Source organism: Xiphophorus maculatus, chromosome 2 (assembly GCF_002775205.1).
Source record: "Xiphophorus maculatus strain JP 163 A chromosome 2, X_maculatus-5.0-male, whole genome shotgun sequence".
Taxonomy (NCBI): domain Eukaryota; kingdom Metazoa; phylum Chordata; class Actinopteri; order Cyprinodontiformes; family Poeciliidae; genus Xiphophorus; species Xiphophorus maculatus.
The window spans coordinates 17,188,149-17,202,496 of record NC_036444.1 but is presented as its reverse complement, the minus strand read 5'-3'; the positions used below and the strand labels follow the sequence as shown (position 1 = coordinate 17,202,496).

The following is a 14,348-nucleotide window of genomic DNA, read 5'->3' as shown; positions in this document are numbered from 1 at the left end:
GAAGTGGAAAGTTGTAAGCCACAGTGTGTCTCTTCAATGCCCCAAGAGAATGAGTGAGTTTTGCATGTATAGATGAATACTGGAGGCCCTTTACGCCAGTAGTGATATCTTCTGCAACAATGTCATGCTGATGTGTTAATAAGTATTACACTTCCTTTATTGAAGTTCCTGTTATCAGATGTGCAAGAAAGTTTGTGACTAGCACGTGTGACACATTTTTATTATTTTTTTTGTGGAAAAAGGTATGCTTGCTATTTTTCTACAAGTATTATAAATATATATTCTAACTACTTGTGATTTAATTTACAGAAAGAATTTTGGATTGTGTCAGAGCATCAGACAGCATACAAGCTTACTCATTTTTGCAATAAACCGTTCAAAAAGGAACAGTTGAACATGTTGCGGATCATTTTGTTCACATTACATCACACCACCTCAACAAGTTCAGCTTCATTTATCAAACTGAGCTGATTCCTGTTTTTCATAGGCCACCAGCTCTTCCCCTCAGTTTATTAACAACACATAGTGCCTCACTAAAGTATTCATATATTTTTTTTTTTACAATTTTATCTAGTTAGAATCACAAACTTCAGTGGGTTTATTGGGATTTTATGTGATTGACCAACACAAAGTCATGTATAATTTTCAAATGAAATGGAAAAAGTCTACATGTTTCTTTTTTTTTTATCCTAAAAATCAAAGTGTGGCCTTTTTAAACCAAGAAATGCACCAGACACAAGAGGGGACAGGAATGTGGCGGGGAATAAAAAGAAGGGTTAGGTTAAATAATATACTTTACAAACTTACAACCAGGCACTTTTTAATCCATAATCTGAGAATAAGAAAAAAGTATGGTGCATTTGAAAATCTGACAGGACGAGTAAGGATTAATTGGGCAGACATTAATCAGTCAAGAGGCGAAAAGGCACATAGTTGCGCTGAAAGAGCTGCAGACATTTACTGCTCGGGTGGGAGAATCTGTCAGTAGGTCAACTATAAATCATGCACAAATCTGGTTGATGGGAACATGAATTTTGCTCAATAAAAGTTAATACGAGTAGACGACCTGTCAAAGGCTGAAAAGATTTTAGACTGGGACAGAAGTTAACCTTACAGCAGGAAATCAACAAGAAACATACAGCTACAGTTTTAGCATATTGCTTCAAATCAAATCATATTCCTAAGTTACATTGGTGATGATCAAAGTCCTGACCGACAGTAACTTCATTTAAGAAATGGTGACAAGTCATGGGAATTAATGTCTTCAGGTGGTCTGTCCAATTCCACTCAATTTGAGCTATTTTGCAAAGAATAATGGGCAAAAATTTAAAATCTCTTGATGGTCAAAGTAATAGCTAATAAAGTGACTGCAGCGAAAGGTGGTTCTATAAAGTATTGACTTCAGAGTCTGAATACCAATTCACGAAACACTTTTTATGTTAGATTAGAAAAATATTGAAATCAGGTATCCATTTCCTTCTACTTATGTGCATTTCGTTGCATTCTGCATTCTATTCTACCACAAAAATTGGAATGAAGCAAATAAAATTAGCAAAAAAAGTTTAAAGGGTATGAATACTTTTGCAAGGCACTATACCTCTATCGTTACCATTTACAGTCTTAATCATATAAGTCGTCCTGCTGTTATAAAGGATGTGCACATACAGTGAAGTATCAATGGCGATGTTGAAATGAAAATGATAAGCCATGGAACTATTTTAGATTTGAAACACCCAACATATACCAACACTTTTTGTAAAGTATAATGCTCAAAGCGCATATATTATTGCCACATATATATTGTGATCATTTGCATATTAAGTGTGCAGATCTCAACAGCTGTATTGCATGAGCTACATTTCTACTTGGCTAGAGGGATAAAGGGACAAAGTGTTAATATGTTTTAACTACATACTGTTTTTTTAAGCTGTAATGCAGTCTTTCTAGGTAATATGGATTTGTAAGGTGTCTCTCATTTTTATATTAAAAAGCTTATTAATTTTTCTTTCACCTTGTACCTTTTTTTAGCATCGCTGTTTTACCCTGCTCTTTAGCACCCTGTTGAATAATATATCACTGCTGGTTTCATTGGTGGGTGATCAGCTGAACACAGTCATCCTGAGGCATGAAGGTGACATCATTTCCTATGACAAAAACACATATGTTATCATCATTTTTCCCTCTTTTTCCTACAACCACACTTTGTGCTGTTGAATTTCATCCTGTCAGTCGACACAATCCACCAATCACAGAAGTTGCGATGAGGAGAAGGACAATTTTTGGAAAAGGAGATTGTAGCGATCATGATCATATGCTTAGAAATCGGATACATTTTTCAACATTCTCCAGCAGCAATTAGCTCCCCAGGTCTTTCTTCAAGCCTGCCTCTTCTGTTTTCTGCGTCCTCTTCTTCTTCAAAAAGAGTGTGATGAATGCTCAGGAGCTGGTGTGTGGGGGCTTTGGTCAGCAGTGGTGGCTCAGGGTTCTCCGTTGGGGGCAGAAGCAATATTTGTGCAGGGGAGGACTTGGGACTAAGCGCATCCTCACTAGAGGGAGGGTTTGGGCTCACCCCATTCACGTATGTAGTGGAGGGCAGAGTTGCTGTGGAAAAGGCAGAAGTGGTCGATACTGGGGAGCTAACCTTGGTTTCTGAAAAGACATGCGACATACATTGAGTAGCAGATTCAAAGAGTTATAAGAAAAGGCTCTGTATTAAGAATGAATTTGAAACTATAGTAAAGCCCACCTGTCATTGCACAAGACACATGAACAATAGTGTGAGTGCCTTCAAGGTAAACTGTGTCCAGATTGTGCTCTGGTGGCAGCGGTTCAACGACTGAGGCCTCCACCTTGGGCTTGCGATTTGTCAGCATGTATGGATGGACGTCCAGGGAGAAGTTTCGTGCGTGCTTTTTCTCCATCCCACTGATGTCTGTAAATGAGAAAATAAGCTCTCTGACTTAAAAAGAAACCTAATGTGATTGTTTGAAAGCTAGGTGTACAGTGGAGCGTTAGAAAAATATTTTTGTTTCAGCACCATTATTCTCAAAAGCATTTTCTCGTTTAGTTTTTTTTCCTGTTTTTTCATCGCGGGTGTCTTAAAGAGACCTGAGCTCAAATGTGTTTGTATCTAATAGATGGAAACACATGTAAACAAACTTATGAACAAATGAATAGTAGTAGCATGAACTTAGTCTGTTTAAACATGTAAACACCTGCAACATTTTAAAGAATTCAGTCATTTTAATCAGTACATATTAAATGGTTTTAGGTTTTAAGCACATAGCAACTTATTTAGCAGCTGACACATGAAAGTCAACAGTCTTACATGGATATCATGTTCTTCTGTTTTTTCCGTTTGTTAAAGAGAATAAGGTCTCTGTGTAACATAATATTTATGCTCAATGAAAATAGAAAGTCATGGATTAAAAATTGCTAAAATAGCTAACTTAAAAATTTGAAGTAGAACTAAAACTTAAAATATTTTCACCCTTCTGTGGGATATTATGCTACAGCAGGAAAATAATAACCTAAGGGTACTAATGTACCTTTACTTTACCTCAGTAAAGGTATGTACTTTTTACTTACCTTTACTGAGGATGCTGAGAGCTATAGGTCTAACTTACCATGTCAGGCACACAGATATTTCAGTATACCTTTAGCTGAAGGATATTGTGTGCCTTTACTGTCCAGCAGTGGTGCTATGAGGCTGTCTGCCATGGTTTTGCGTCTCAGTGGTTTGGGCTTTTCAGGCTTGGTGTTATTTTCCAAGCGGGTCAGCGTGAGTGGTTCCTTCATGACAAACATTGTAGTATTCTGTTATTTTTATGGAGGGTTAAACATTTACATTTCAAGAACCAAAAACAGCAGCATTTTAGCCCCTCAGATGGAGTTCTATATGTGAGGGTATTCAAAGTATTCTCAGCTGGTAACACTTTGATCTGTACTCCTTTGCAATGTAGTTATTACACTTTTAATTCTGCATCGGTGGTTTTCAAGATAGTTGCATTACAGTTCTGCTGGAATGATTTTGTGGTGAAAATGTAATGAATGCTCAAATGTAAGGAAAAACAGTGTTTGTGAAAGATGTTGACTTACTTTGAACGACTGAGGAAGAGGGTTTGAGCTCGGTATCCATTTCATCTTTTTCCGGGGCCGTTTGATGACGAGTGGCTCCATGGCCATGTCTCCCACCCCGAGATCCGAAGGATCCATGTTGGGATCAATGGTCTGTATCCCAGACTCCCTCACAGTGGGTGTAGCATCGTGGTTGGACTGTGCAAGTGCAGCCAACAGCTGCCTGACAACATTGTCATACATCAGATCACTCTCGTTGGTGATGAAATCCAGTCTGTTCAGTGACTTAATGTGATCCCTGTTCTCATTGCAGAACATAGCCAGAATGTTGATGTCACAGAACGGAGACTTCTGCCACCGTCGCTTTGTTTTGATTCCGACTTTATTCAGCTTGTCGAACACAAAGTTAGACTTACGCACCACAAACAGATGCAGCAAATTAAGTAGGATGATGAAGTTCATGGTACACAGCAGCGCTAAGTCCACCACTGCCATGATGCGCTGCAGCTGCACAGCGGGGAGCTTGCAGTTGACTCTAAGCTTCAACTCTGGGTAGCTGCTGGTATCTGGAGGCTCGCCTAGTGCACAGGTGAACTCATTCTGCCTTTGGCGGGCATAGTATGCACTCAGGTAGGAAATGGGGATAGAGCTGAGGCACATGATAGCCAGATGGCGAGCCAGGTAAATCTTAGCTAAAAAGTTACTTTGGCCTCGTCTCTCCAAATATTTTTCAAAAAGATTTTGCTCAGGGCTCTTTTCCTTCTCTGCATTTTCTATAATCTCCCTCCTTTCCCGCTCAGTTATGCCAGGTCCTTTGGACTGAATCTGCTTCTCGATCTTTGGGGCTCTGCCCTCAGCGGCTCGATGGTAGCAGTTATCAATCTCTTGAAGCAGGAAATTGAGCTCTGAGGTGAGTCGAGTAGAGGCAAGGAACTCCCAACCCAAAGCAGGAATGTACATAATCCCCGCAAAGGCCAGCAGGGCGTAGGGCAGGAACTTATGTTCAAATAGCGAGGGCCAAAGATGAGGCTGCACATTAGGAATAGCATCACGAAGCTCTGTCCAGCAGTAGCCTCTGGCATAAAGTGCCTGGTCTCGGGTGAAGTTGTGTGGTGTGTAACAGTATATAGACTCCTCTGAAAAGAGCACAGAAAAAAACGTGGGTCAAATATTTGTTTTAGTACTGCTAAATTATTTTATTTAAATGAACTGAAAAAGAGTAGCTACAATATCAATGTGCATTCAAATTAGTGTCATATCAAAATACAATGTGTTATATATATATTTCCTTTGCAGCTATGTGTAATTTAAAAAAAAATTAAAAATACTGAATATTTCATCCTTCCTTCATCTTGTTGAAATATTTTGTGTCATTCATTTGCTTATTGTATCTTTCACCAAAGTCATTCTTCTTTCTGACATAAGAACATTCTGTCAATTTCAAATAGAGGAACTAAGAGTGTGATTCCTATCAAACCTTATCTCTGTGCTGCATTTACCGTATGGTGCAACTTAAAGTTTCAGTCAGTTTCTGTTTGACTTTGGAACTCCTTGGTGATATTAAACATTATCGAAACTTCAATAGATTTTTTAACAAGTAAAATATAATCATTTTCTGAAAATTGATAAAAAATAATTTTATACACCATCATTTATTCTATTATTTTATAATATATAATTGTATCATAGAATTGTACCAGGCATACCACCAGTCTTTGTGCTGAATTGTTTAAGAAATGTTTTACCGTTTGAACTCTCACATTGTTTCGCTGCTCCAGTTAAAATCCCAGCTGGTTAAACACTGTAGCTGAAAACCTGACTCAGCAACAAGCATTTCCATCAGCAATAGGGTTCAATCTGCATTTCAGCAAAACTCCTTCCTCACTCTCTTTCCCATATTTTTGCAATTCCGCAACTATAAACTATAGTTTTTTTCTTTTATCACAAAAACAAAATGGCAATCTCCTGAAAAGTATTAAACCCTGTGGAACTTTTTTTTACGTCTTCCCAGACCTCTCATGTTACAACAACGTTTAATGTATTTAAGGAGGATCTTATGTCTTAAATCAACACAAAATAGTGCATAATTGGTAAGAAAATATGTATTCAGATCCCTTACTTTGATATCTGTATATTAAATCCAGGGCTGATTACCCAATTAGTAAATAGGATAATTATTTGCTAAATCCATCCGTCCAATTTCTTACATGCTTATCCCTAGTGTGGTCGCAAGGGGTTCTGGTGCCTATCTCCAGCAGTCGTATTTGCTAAATATTGTTAGTAAATAATATTTGTTGATATTTACTCTATTAGTAAGTAGAGTATTCCTGTATGTAATTTAAGTATAATTATAGCTGCCCTGTGTTCCTTCTTAATGAACAAACAGAATCCATAAATCCAAGGAACACAGTAGATAGGTCAGTCAAAAAGCTGTAGAGTAGTTCAGAACAGGGTTATGGGTTAAAAAAACAATATCCCGTTTGAACATTTGATGCTGTACTTTCCAATCCGAGGTTTCAAAAAATGGAAAGACATGGCACAACTGCAAGCCTACGAAGAAATGACGGTTCATCTAAAATGACAGGCTGGGAAGGGAAGTCATTAATCAGCGAGGCAACCAAGAGGCCTTTGGTTACTATGGGGGAGTTGAACAGAGAAGAAAGCATCTGTTGAAAGAAGACCATGCAGTCATAACTGTAGTTTGCTAAAAGCAATGTGGAGGAAAAGAAAATGAGGGTAAAGGTGGTCTGATGAAAGCAGACTGCTTTTCTTTATACCCAAAATGCCATGTGTTGTGGAAAAGTTAATACTGCACATTCCCCTGAAAACAACATCCCTCTGGTAGAAGATGGTGTGGGAAGAATCATGCAGTGTCATGTTTGAGTGTTGGTAAAACATCCAATTGGCGGAATAATTGAGGTAAAAATAAACAATGAAAAATGAGGAGATTAAACACTGAGGCAAAGGTGGAGAAGGACAAATAAACCAGATTAGCTACTCAGAGGAGAGGTGAAAGATAGTAGGAGATCAATAGAAGGCAATACTGTAAGAAAACTTCTTACAGGCTTCAAGAAGCTTGAAAATGTGCTAGATATTTGCCTAAAGCAACAACTTTAACTATATATCCAGAGCTAAGGGGCTATTTATTCAGACTGATTGAGCCTAAACTCTTCCGCAAAGGGGAAATGGACAGAACATTTAGTTGCAATGTTAAAGGCTGGTGGTGACATACCAGAAAAGTCTGTAAATGCAAAGTTTCATAATGTTTGTTCAATATTTGTTCAATATGTTCTCCCACAAAACCCAGAGACCCTCACAGAACTGCTATATTTATACTACGATTAAGTTACATACAGATGGATTATGAAGAGTTGGTTTCTTAAGGCAACTGGTTGCGCTGGATTTTATTGTGGGGTGTCATTGTGAAGGGGACTATAACATATAATGGCCACACTTTCAGATTTTTTTTATTATTATTTTGAAAAATATATGTTTTCTCCATCTTCTATGCACTAGCTTTGATCTGTCACATAAAATCCAATCAAAACGTATTGAAGTTTGTTGCTGAAAACTACCTATGAATGTTCTGCAAGTATGTTAATCTCTGTTGTTGCTTTAGCGCCAAGCGACCCTGCAGTGGCTGAACCACCCACCTGCAAAGTTTCTTGTGAAGACAAGGGTGACCAGCAGGATGGGGATGATGACCGTCCCTATAGTAACGACCCGATCAAAGGGCAGCTCCAGTTTGAGCTGCACCATGAGGCCAGCCAGTGCCCCACCCTTCTCATCCTGAGAGGAGCCCGGCAGGATGAGTTCCTTCAGCTTCTCGCCCGCGAGCAACGCTGTGGCCATGTCTAAGTTTTGATCGAGGATGTTCTGCATGCGGAAACAGAAGGCTGCGCTCTACAGCTCCCCTATGCGAACGAGGCGAGACCGGACGCTCCCTCTTGTGGTTAGGTACTTGCCAAGATGCTGCGAAGCAAACATACACACAAAAATGTGTGGCCGCTGTAAGCCGTGGTCAACATATGTGAGAAAGTGGTGATTCGTAATGTTTGCTCAACTTTTACAAAAGAGGAGACATAAGGGTCAGAAGCACAACTCTCAGTCAATGTGTCCCTCGTGCATCCCTTTGTTTTGTCCCGTCTCCACAGAGTCTGGCTGCAGTCCACAAGCTCTGTATGTGGCAGCTTGAGGAATGACCTGAGTTTAGGAGGAGCTCTTGTGCTCCACAGGGAGAGTAATTGTAGGCTGAAGAGTGGTTATGTGAGCCTTGGAAAGAAGAAGCTTTCCCAGTCCAATCCTGGAAAACAAATCAGAAGTTAGGAGCTGCAAAATAGTAGCTATTACAACTTTAGAGTACATATACAGTAACTGTATCTTTAATGCTTCTCTTTGATTCGTGGCTAATCTTGTGGGAAAATGTTATCTTTCGTATTTGTAAAAGTACTTTTCGTACTTTGTAAAAGTACGTCTGGTCCTTGAATGGTCTTATATTTCACCACAAATATCCAACTATTTCATTGGGATTTTATGAACACAAAGAAGGGCATAGTGGTAACGCAGAAGAACACAATACTTAGCAATATTTTATTTAAAGGCCTATAGGTTCAGTGTTTGTTTTCAGACTGAAATTGTTGCCCTACTAAAATTAAATTGAGGCTGTTTGAGAACATACATTTTTAAGACCCTCATTTCAATTTAGGTTTATTTATTGATTTTGGTCACATACAATAATGTTTTTTATGCTAAACTTCTATATTTTTGCTTTGGATTTATGTTAAAGGCCATTGCCCTGCTGGAAGGTGAGCCTTGCCTCAGTTGTTTCCTCTCTAGAAGGTTCTTTTCAAGGATTGACCTGCACTTAGCTACATCAATATTCACATCAACTCTGAGCTTGCAGCTTTCCTGTCTGTACTGAAGAAAAGCATCCCCACTGCTTAATGTTGCTAGCATCCATGTGTCTCATAATGGCGATGGCATGAATTAGGATAACATAGAGTGAGTTTTCCATTTAAAAAAAAAAAGACATTCATTTTTAAAAAGTTAACTTTCAGCCTAATCTGACCACAGCACACTGCAAACAGGACTGAATTTAGTTTTGTTACTTTTCATAAAGAGCACATTTAAAGAGTCATAACTAATGTTTGTCCTGCTAACAGATTCTCCCACCTGAGCTGTGCATCTCTTCAGCTTCCCTTCAGAGTTACAACCTCCTTAGTTGCTTTTTGGAATAATACGATCTCAAAATGTGAAAAAAGCGCAGTTTTTCAAGGCACTGCATTTGTACATTGTTGTCCTATTTTAGCAAGAATGAGTTTCAAGAAACTTGAAACTGACTCACACAAATGTGTTAATTTTTTTTCTTAAATACAATGGCAAAAAAATTTTCTACCCCTACACGAGGAGCTCTGTGGGAAAGAACAAAAAAGTTTAAGTGATCCCAGATTCCTTGTGCTATCCAATGTTCTCTAGCTTTCATGTGCATTCATAAAACTTTGAATTTATGCTTATCCAGCACCATAATTTTGCAGGGGTATGACCGCCTGCAGCAGGCTTGTTGAACAGGAAGGTTATGGGAAGGTCCTCTGTGGGGAGTGTGAATGAATCACTCATTTACCATCAACTAATCTTATCCTCTCATGCCCTCTGTTCCACTTTTACTAACCAAAAAAAACACATTTCCATCTCTCCTCCTCTCACTCTTGTTAAATCCTAACAAATCCTTCAAAAGCATATCCCTTGTATATCAAGACTAGAACGTAATACTTAACATCATACAAAGATAAATTTTGAGTTGAACCTTCAGTAGTCCAAAGAGTAATTAGTGTGCTCCAGACAGCTTTAAAAGAGAACATGACTAGAGGGATCATGAGCGAAAGAATCCTTAGAAGCATTATTAGGGACCGCTATTCAGTGTTCAGGCTGACATGGGGTAATTACTGATCCTCAAATAGAGAACAAGATGTCCCTTTTGGGATAGCAACCTTCCAATTTCACCCTCACATATGACAACTTTAAAGGATGATCAGAAGAGAGGCAAAGTTTACATAATTTAGATTTAAAGGAGCAGGGTCACATTTTAGAAGCCGTCTGTCTACCACTGGCGCTGCTCCAGCCTGACAGATTTTTGCCCCTCAGTTGGGCCATGCTACCGGTGTTTACACAGGGAATCCCACATCTTTGACTACTACAACATCCCGCTTGGCTCTGACCAGTGCAGCTGTCTGTGAAGAGGCAGAGTTAGACTTCAGGACAACAGCTCAGGGAGGGGAGCTCTTATCCACCCATTCCTTCATTCATTATTAATTGGATGAGGAAGGGACAAGGAAGAACTTCCAGGGCGGAATATTCTCTAACATTAAAGAAACGCTTCTGATTAGACTGCTTAAAGATCAGTTCAAGATCACTAAATCAGTGCTGTGGCAGTTTCCACACTTTTAATTGGTAGCATAAAAGTGCACAAAAACGGGAGAATTTCACGAAAAGATCACCATGTCCTAGTCAGCGCATCGGGCTGGGATCCTAACTGCTGTCTCCGAAAGGGGTCCATCAGTCCAGGGCTTCACCTCTGCTGAGACATTGCATTGCAGTCAATTACAGCCGCCTGTGGACGACGAGCCGCTTCAGCACCTGAGCGGCGGACAGCTCCCGGAAAACCGGAGACAAGCTGCTCAACGTCAAGCGTACATCGATTCGGTGTGCATGCCAGGAAGCGAAAGTGTATCTTGCGTGTGAAGCTCAGAGTGCACACGAGACGAGAGGAGACGCTCTGCGATGCTCTGCACCTGAATCTGTCTCTCTCCACCTGTCCGTACTGTCCGCACGTACTGTCTGCATTTTGCTGCTGTGAAGCGAACTGCTAAAATTTGCGGTGGCAGCGAGGACGAGAGAAATAATAATAATAATAATAATAATAAAAATAAATAAATAAATAACTCACCGAGTCCAGCTGCGTCTTCCCGGCGCGGTAAGAGTTAATCTGCAGTGCGGGCGAGAAGCTACAGCTTGTATCCGAGCTCACCGGTTTGTTCCGCCTTTTCTGCCCCCCCACCTCCCTCCCTCTGGTGACTCCAACCCTCTTCTCTTCATCTCCCCTCCCTGCGTCTTCCTCGGAAACAAGGGAAGAGATAACAAATTAAAGCTTCTGCGGCTCTTTGTATCAGCTCTGTGAGTGTTTGAGGCGGAATTACGAGCGCCCTGTGGTTTGTTGACAGGCTTGCGGGAAAATCGGCCACACTTCATCCTCTGCAAATCGATATTATATTTAAAAAAAAAAATATTGCTGTAAATATTAGAGATTTGCTAAAGCGATGCAAATTAAGCACGTTTAAGAGCTGGATTCTGTACAACACAAGCATTTAGTGCGCCACTTGGATCATTATTGACTCTCTAAGTACAAGCTGTGCGGCTCAACTCCGCAACCAAACCGCACGACAATGACAGTGTCTTCTTGCCTTACAGAGGTTTCTCCAGCATGCCTGTCATCGCAGAATGTGGGACTGTGGACACATGCACGCAAGGGACTGGAAAAGATGCGTGTCATTCAAATCTTATGGGTGTGGCGAGCATCTTCACCCATCTTCTGTTAATAGATGAGTCACTAACAGGTGGCTCAAGTTTCCTGTTTAGAAGAAGCGCTTTGAAAATTACACAAGCCGAGCAGTGAGAGTTGGAGTTCTGGGAAGAAGATTTCATCTCGACAGTGATAATAATTAGATGTTTTAATATATAAGGAGGGGTTTTACCTGTGCTTTTCCTGATGATACAAGTTCAAGGATTTCTAAAACTATCTTAACTAAGTTTAAAGTTATCTTAGGGTTTTACTGTAGATATTCACTAGTCGTCTTGTGTGGTTTTCTAACATATTTGAACATACGTTTAATATTTACTGTCATAATCCTGAACATATTGGGTTTATTTAAAATAATTTCTGTAAATGAAATAAAATGTGTAGTTTCTGGTGAAGCGCGTTGGGACATCTCCACATTCATTCCCAATTAAAATAGCTAAAATCAAACATCAGTATTTCTCCTACAGGGCATAGATGAGAAAGTCATTATGCTGCATTTTGAAGGAGCTTCACGTGTAGATATTTAGGGTCTGAAATGGTAAATAAATGCATTCATTAATTCCCATCAACACTTATAGGTCTCACTCATAAATCAAATCAAATATTGCACTGGACACATGAGCAGTGGATATGTCTAATGGTGCTTTCTTACTTTTTTTTTCCGCCTCAGAAAGATTTTTGGCTCGCTGCTGGGATCATTTTGCTCCTGTCTCACTGTCTGTGTGTCAAAGTGGGGCTCACCCATCAGACTGAATCTGCCAGCCCCTCCAAGCCAGTTTCTGCCGGCAAGGGAACCCGCTCCTTACCACGCACTGCTTCCAAATATAGACTCCTTCCCTCTGTTTCATCCCTCCTCCTTCCTGATACTTATGTTGCCTACAACAAGCAAGCTGCAAGATGTAGTTCCCTATCAGCAAGAAACACAAATATATAAAATCAAACACAATGCTTTTTAGCAAAATTTCACGACCTAAAAAATCTATTTCAGTTTGCAGTGTAAATGTTTGGGCCTCTTCATGAATGCTAATTTAGATCTTGAAATAAGAAATAAGCTGATTTCAATTTTTTTCTCATATATAACATTTCAGTAAGATGTTGTTGTTTTGTGTTATATGTATATATTTATATTTGTATATTAAAACCATGAAAAGGAAATATACAACACAATATTTTTGAAGTGTTAAAGCTTATTGAGCTTGTCACTGGAAAGGGCAGAAGATGCAAATGTCACTCTTCAAACCTTATCCTGACAAACAGCAGTCACAGACGCCTCCAGACCTCCTCCTAGAGCTCTGAAAGTAAAAGCAACTTGATGCCCATTATCAAGGCCGGAAAGACTGTAAGAAGATAGCACAGGTTTTTCAGGCAGACTGTAATGTCATTAAGAAACTGAGGTTACCCGTAATGGTGGAAGCCGAGCTCGGCTTTCAAAACCACACAAAATAAATTGCAACAACAACAACAAAAAACTCTCACTGTGAAAAGAGGAGGCTGACTGAAAGAAGGGCTCGTCCTCAATGCTCTTTGTATTTACTCAAGTTGTCTTTATCCAAAATAATTTTTTTTGACGATTTGATATTTTTAAGTTTGACCCAAAAAGAAAAACAAAACAAAACAAATACACACAAAAAACAGAAGAAATCTGTAAGAGGTCAAACACTTTTTAGACCAGAGTTGGCTCTGTGAAAAGAATAACGTCCTGACAAACAATGGCCTAGGCCTCGAGATATTGCTTCAGTATTACTCCACCATTTGCTTCCTTATGATGTCATCTATTTTGACAAGTGCACCAGTCCTTCCTGCAGCAAAACACTCACACAACACGACACGATGCAGCCACAGCTCTCACTCTTTTTTCCTTCAAAAATGTAAAAATTATCATTATAGCTAAACACTTTCCTCTAGTTTCATCAGTCCACAAAAAATGTCTCCAAAGATTAAGGCCTTAATGTTAAACTGCAATAAACTTCAAACTGACAGTTTATGTTTCTAAGAGTAATGGATTCTGCCTTACCTGGCAGACTTTAAGCCCTTGTTGGTACAATACTAGCCTGGCCATTGCCTTCCTGCGAAATTGTGCTTGATTCAAATCTCGCTTCGCTGCCCATTCCAGGCTTTCTCCTGTTCCCTTGGATTCCTCTGGTAGAATTTCTACTGGGCCAGTCAGTGTACAAAAGGAGAAGTTGTGAACAACAATGCAACTTTTCTATGCTGTTTTAAAATTGTAGTCTGCCTGTAGTTTTAGCAATTACAGAGGATGAAGTTCAGTAGCAATTGTTTCTCAATAACTCTTTTCCTCATATCTTAGATGATTTCTTTAGATTTTTTTCATGATGTCACTCAGGGAAGCAGTGTGTTTGAAGTGTTACATTAAAATACATCCACAGGTGTGTATTTCTGTGCAGGTTAATCAGATAGTTAAAAATACATATCTGAGCTTCCCTAAATAGACTAAAGACAAATTAATCTTAAGTGTGTGTAATGTTTTGGTTTCAAAGAGATAATACAAATAATCTCTTTATTATTAGTCTGTCATTAAACAAAATCATATTCTTGGCAGAAAAAGTTTAGCTCAAATAAAGACAGCCGGAAAAAAAATGTTTTTTTTGTTGTTGTTTTTTTGACAGTTTAAACAACAGAAGGCATTTGCAGACATTTAGTCATAACAGAATGATTAAAGTAGCACCAAATTACCTCA

The 14,348-nt window shown here is 39.2% G+C and overlaps 1 protein-coding gene across 2 annotated transcripts; it reads right to left on the bottom strand.

Moving 5' to 3' along the window:
* Nucleotides 1-617: 617 nt before the first annotated feature.
* On the bottom strand, nt 618-11,591 carry panx2 (pannexin 2). Of its 2 annotated transcripts, none has more exons than XM_005803255.2 (6): nt 11,021-11,591; nt 7,731-8,380; nt 4,099-5,213; nt 3,657-3,792; nt 2,747-2,932; nt 618-2,649 (listed from the first exon to the last, which is right to left on the bottom strand). In XM_005803255.2, the coding sequence occupies exons 2-6, from the start codon at nt 7,957-7,959 to the stop codon at nt 2,336-2,338; spliced, it is 1,980 nt and encodes a 659-aa protein (XP_005803312.1). In that variant the 5' UTR covers nt 7,960-8,380; nt 11,021-11,591; the 3' UTR covers nt 618-2,335. The 2 variants fall into 2 exon arrangements, with proteins under 2 accessions (XP_005803312.1, XP_023199830.1); XM_023344062.1 differs by lacking the exon at nt 11,021-11,591 and adding an exon at nt 10,572-10,958.
* Between the last annotated feature and the right edge of the window lie 2,757 nt (nt 11,592-14,348).

What these genes read in the sequence shown, in the direction of transcription:
- panx2 (XM_005803255.2), bottom strand. Translation starts at nt 7,959, where the DNA reads ATGCAGAACATCCTCGATCAAAACTTAGACATGGCCACAGCGTTGCTC. An exon ending in CTCTTCCTCAGTCGTTCAAA is followed by an intron (nt 3,793 to 4,098) that starts GTAAGTCAACAT and finishes TTTGTCATGAAG; the next exon opens with GAACCACTCACGCTGACCCG. An exon ending in ACAATATCCTTCAGCTAAAG is followed by an intron (nt 2,933 to 3,656) that starts GTATACTGAAAT and finishes TCTCATTTACAG; the next exon opens with ACATCAGTGGGATGGAGAAA.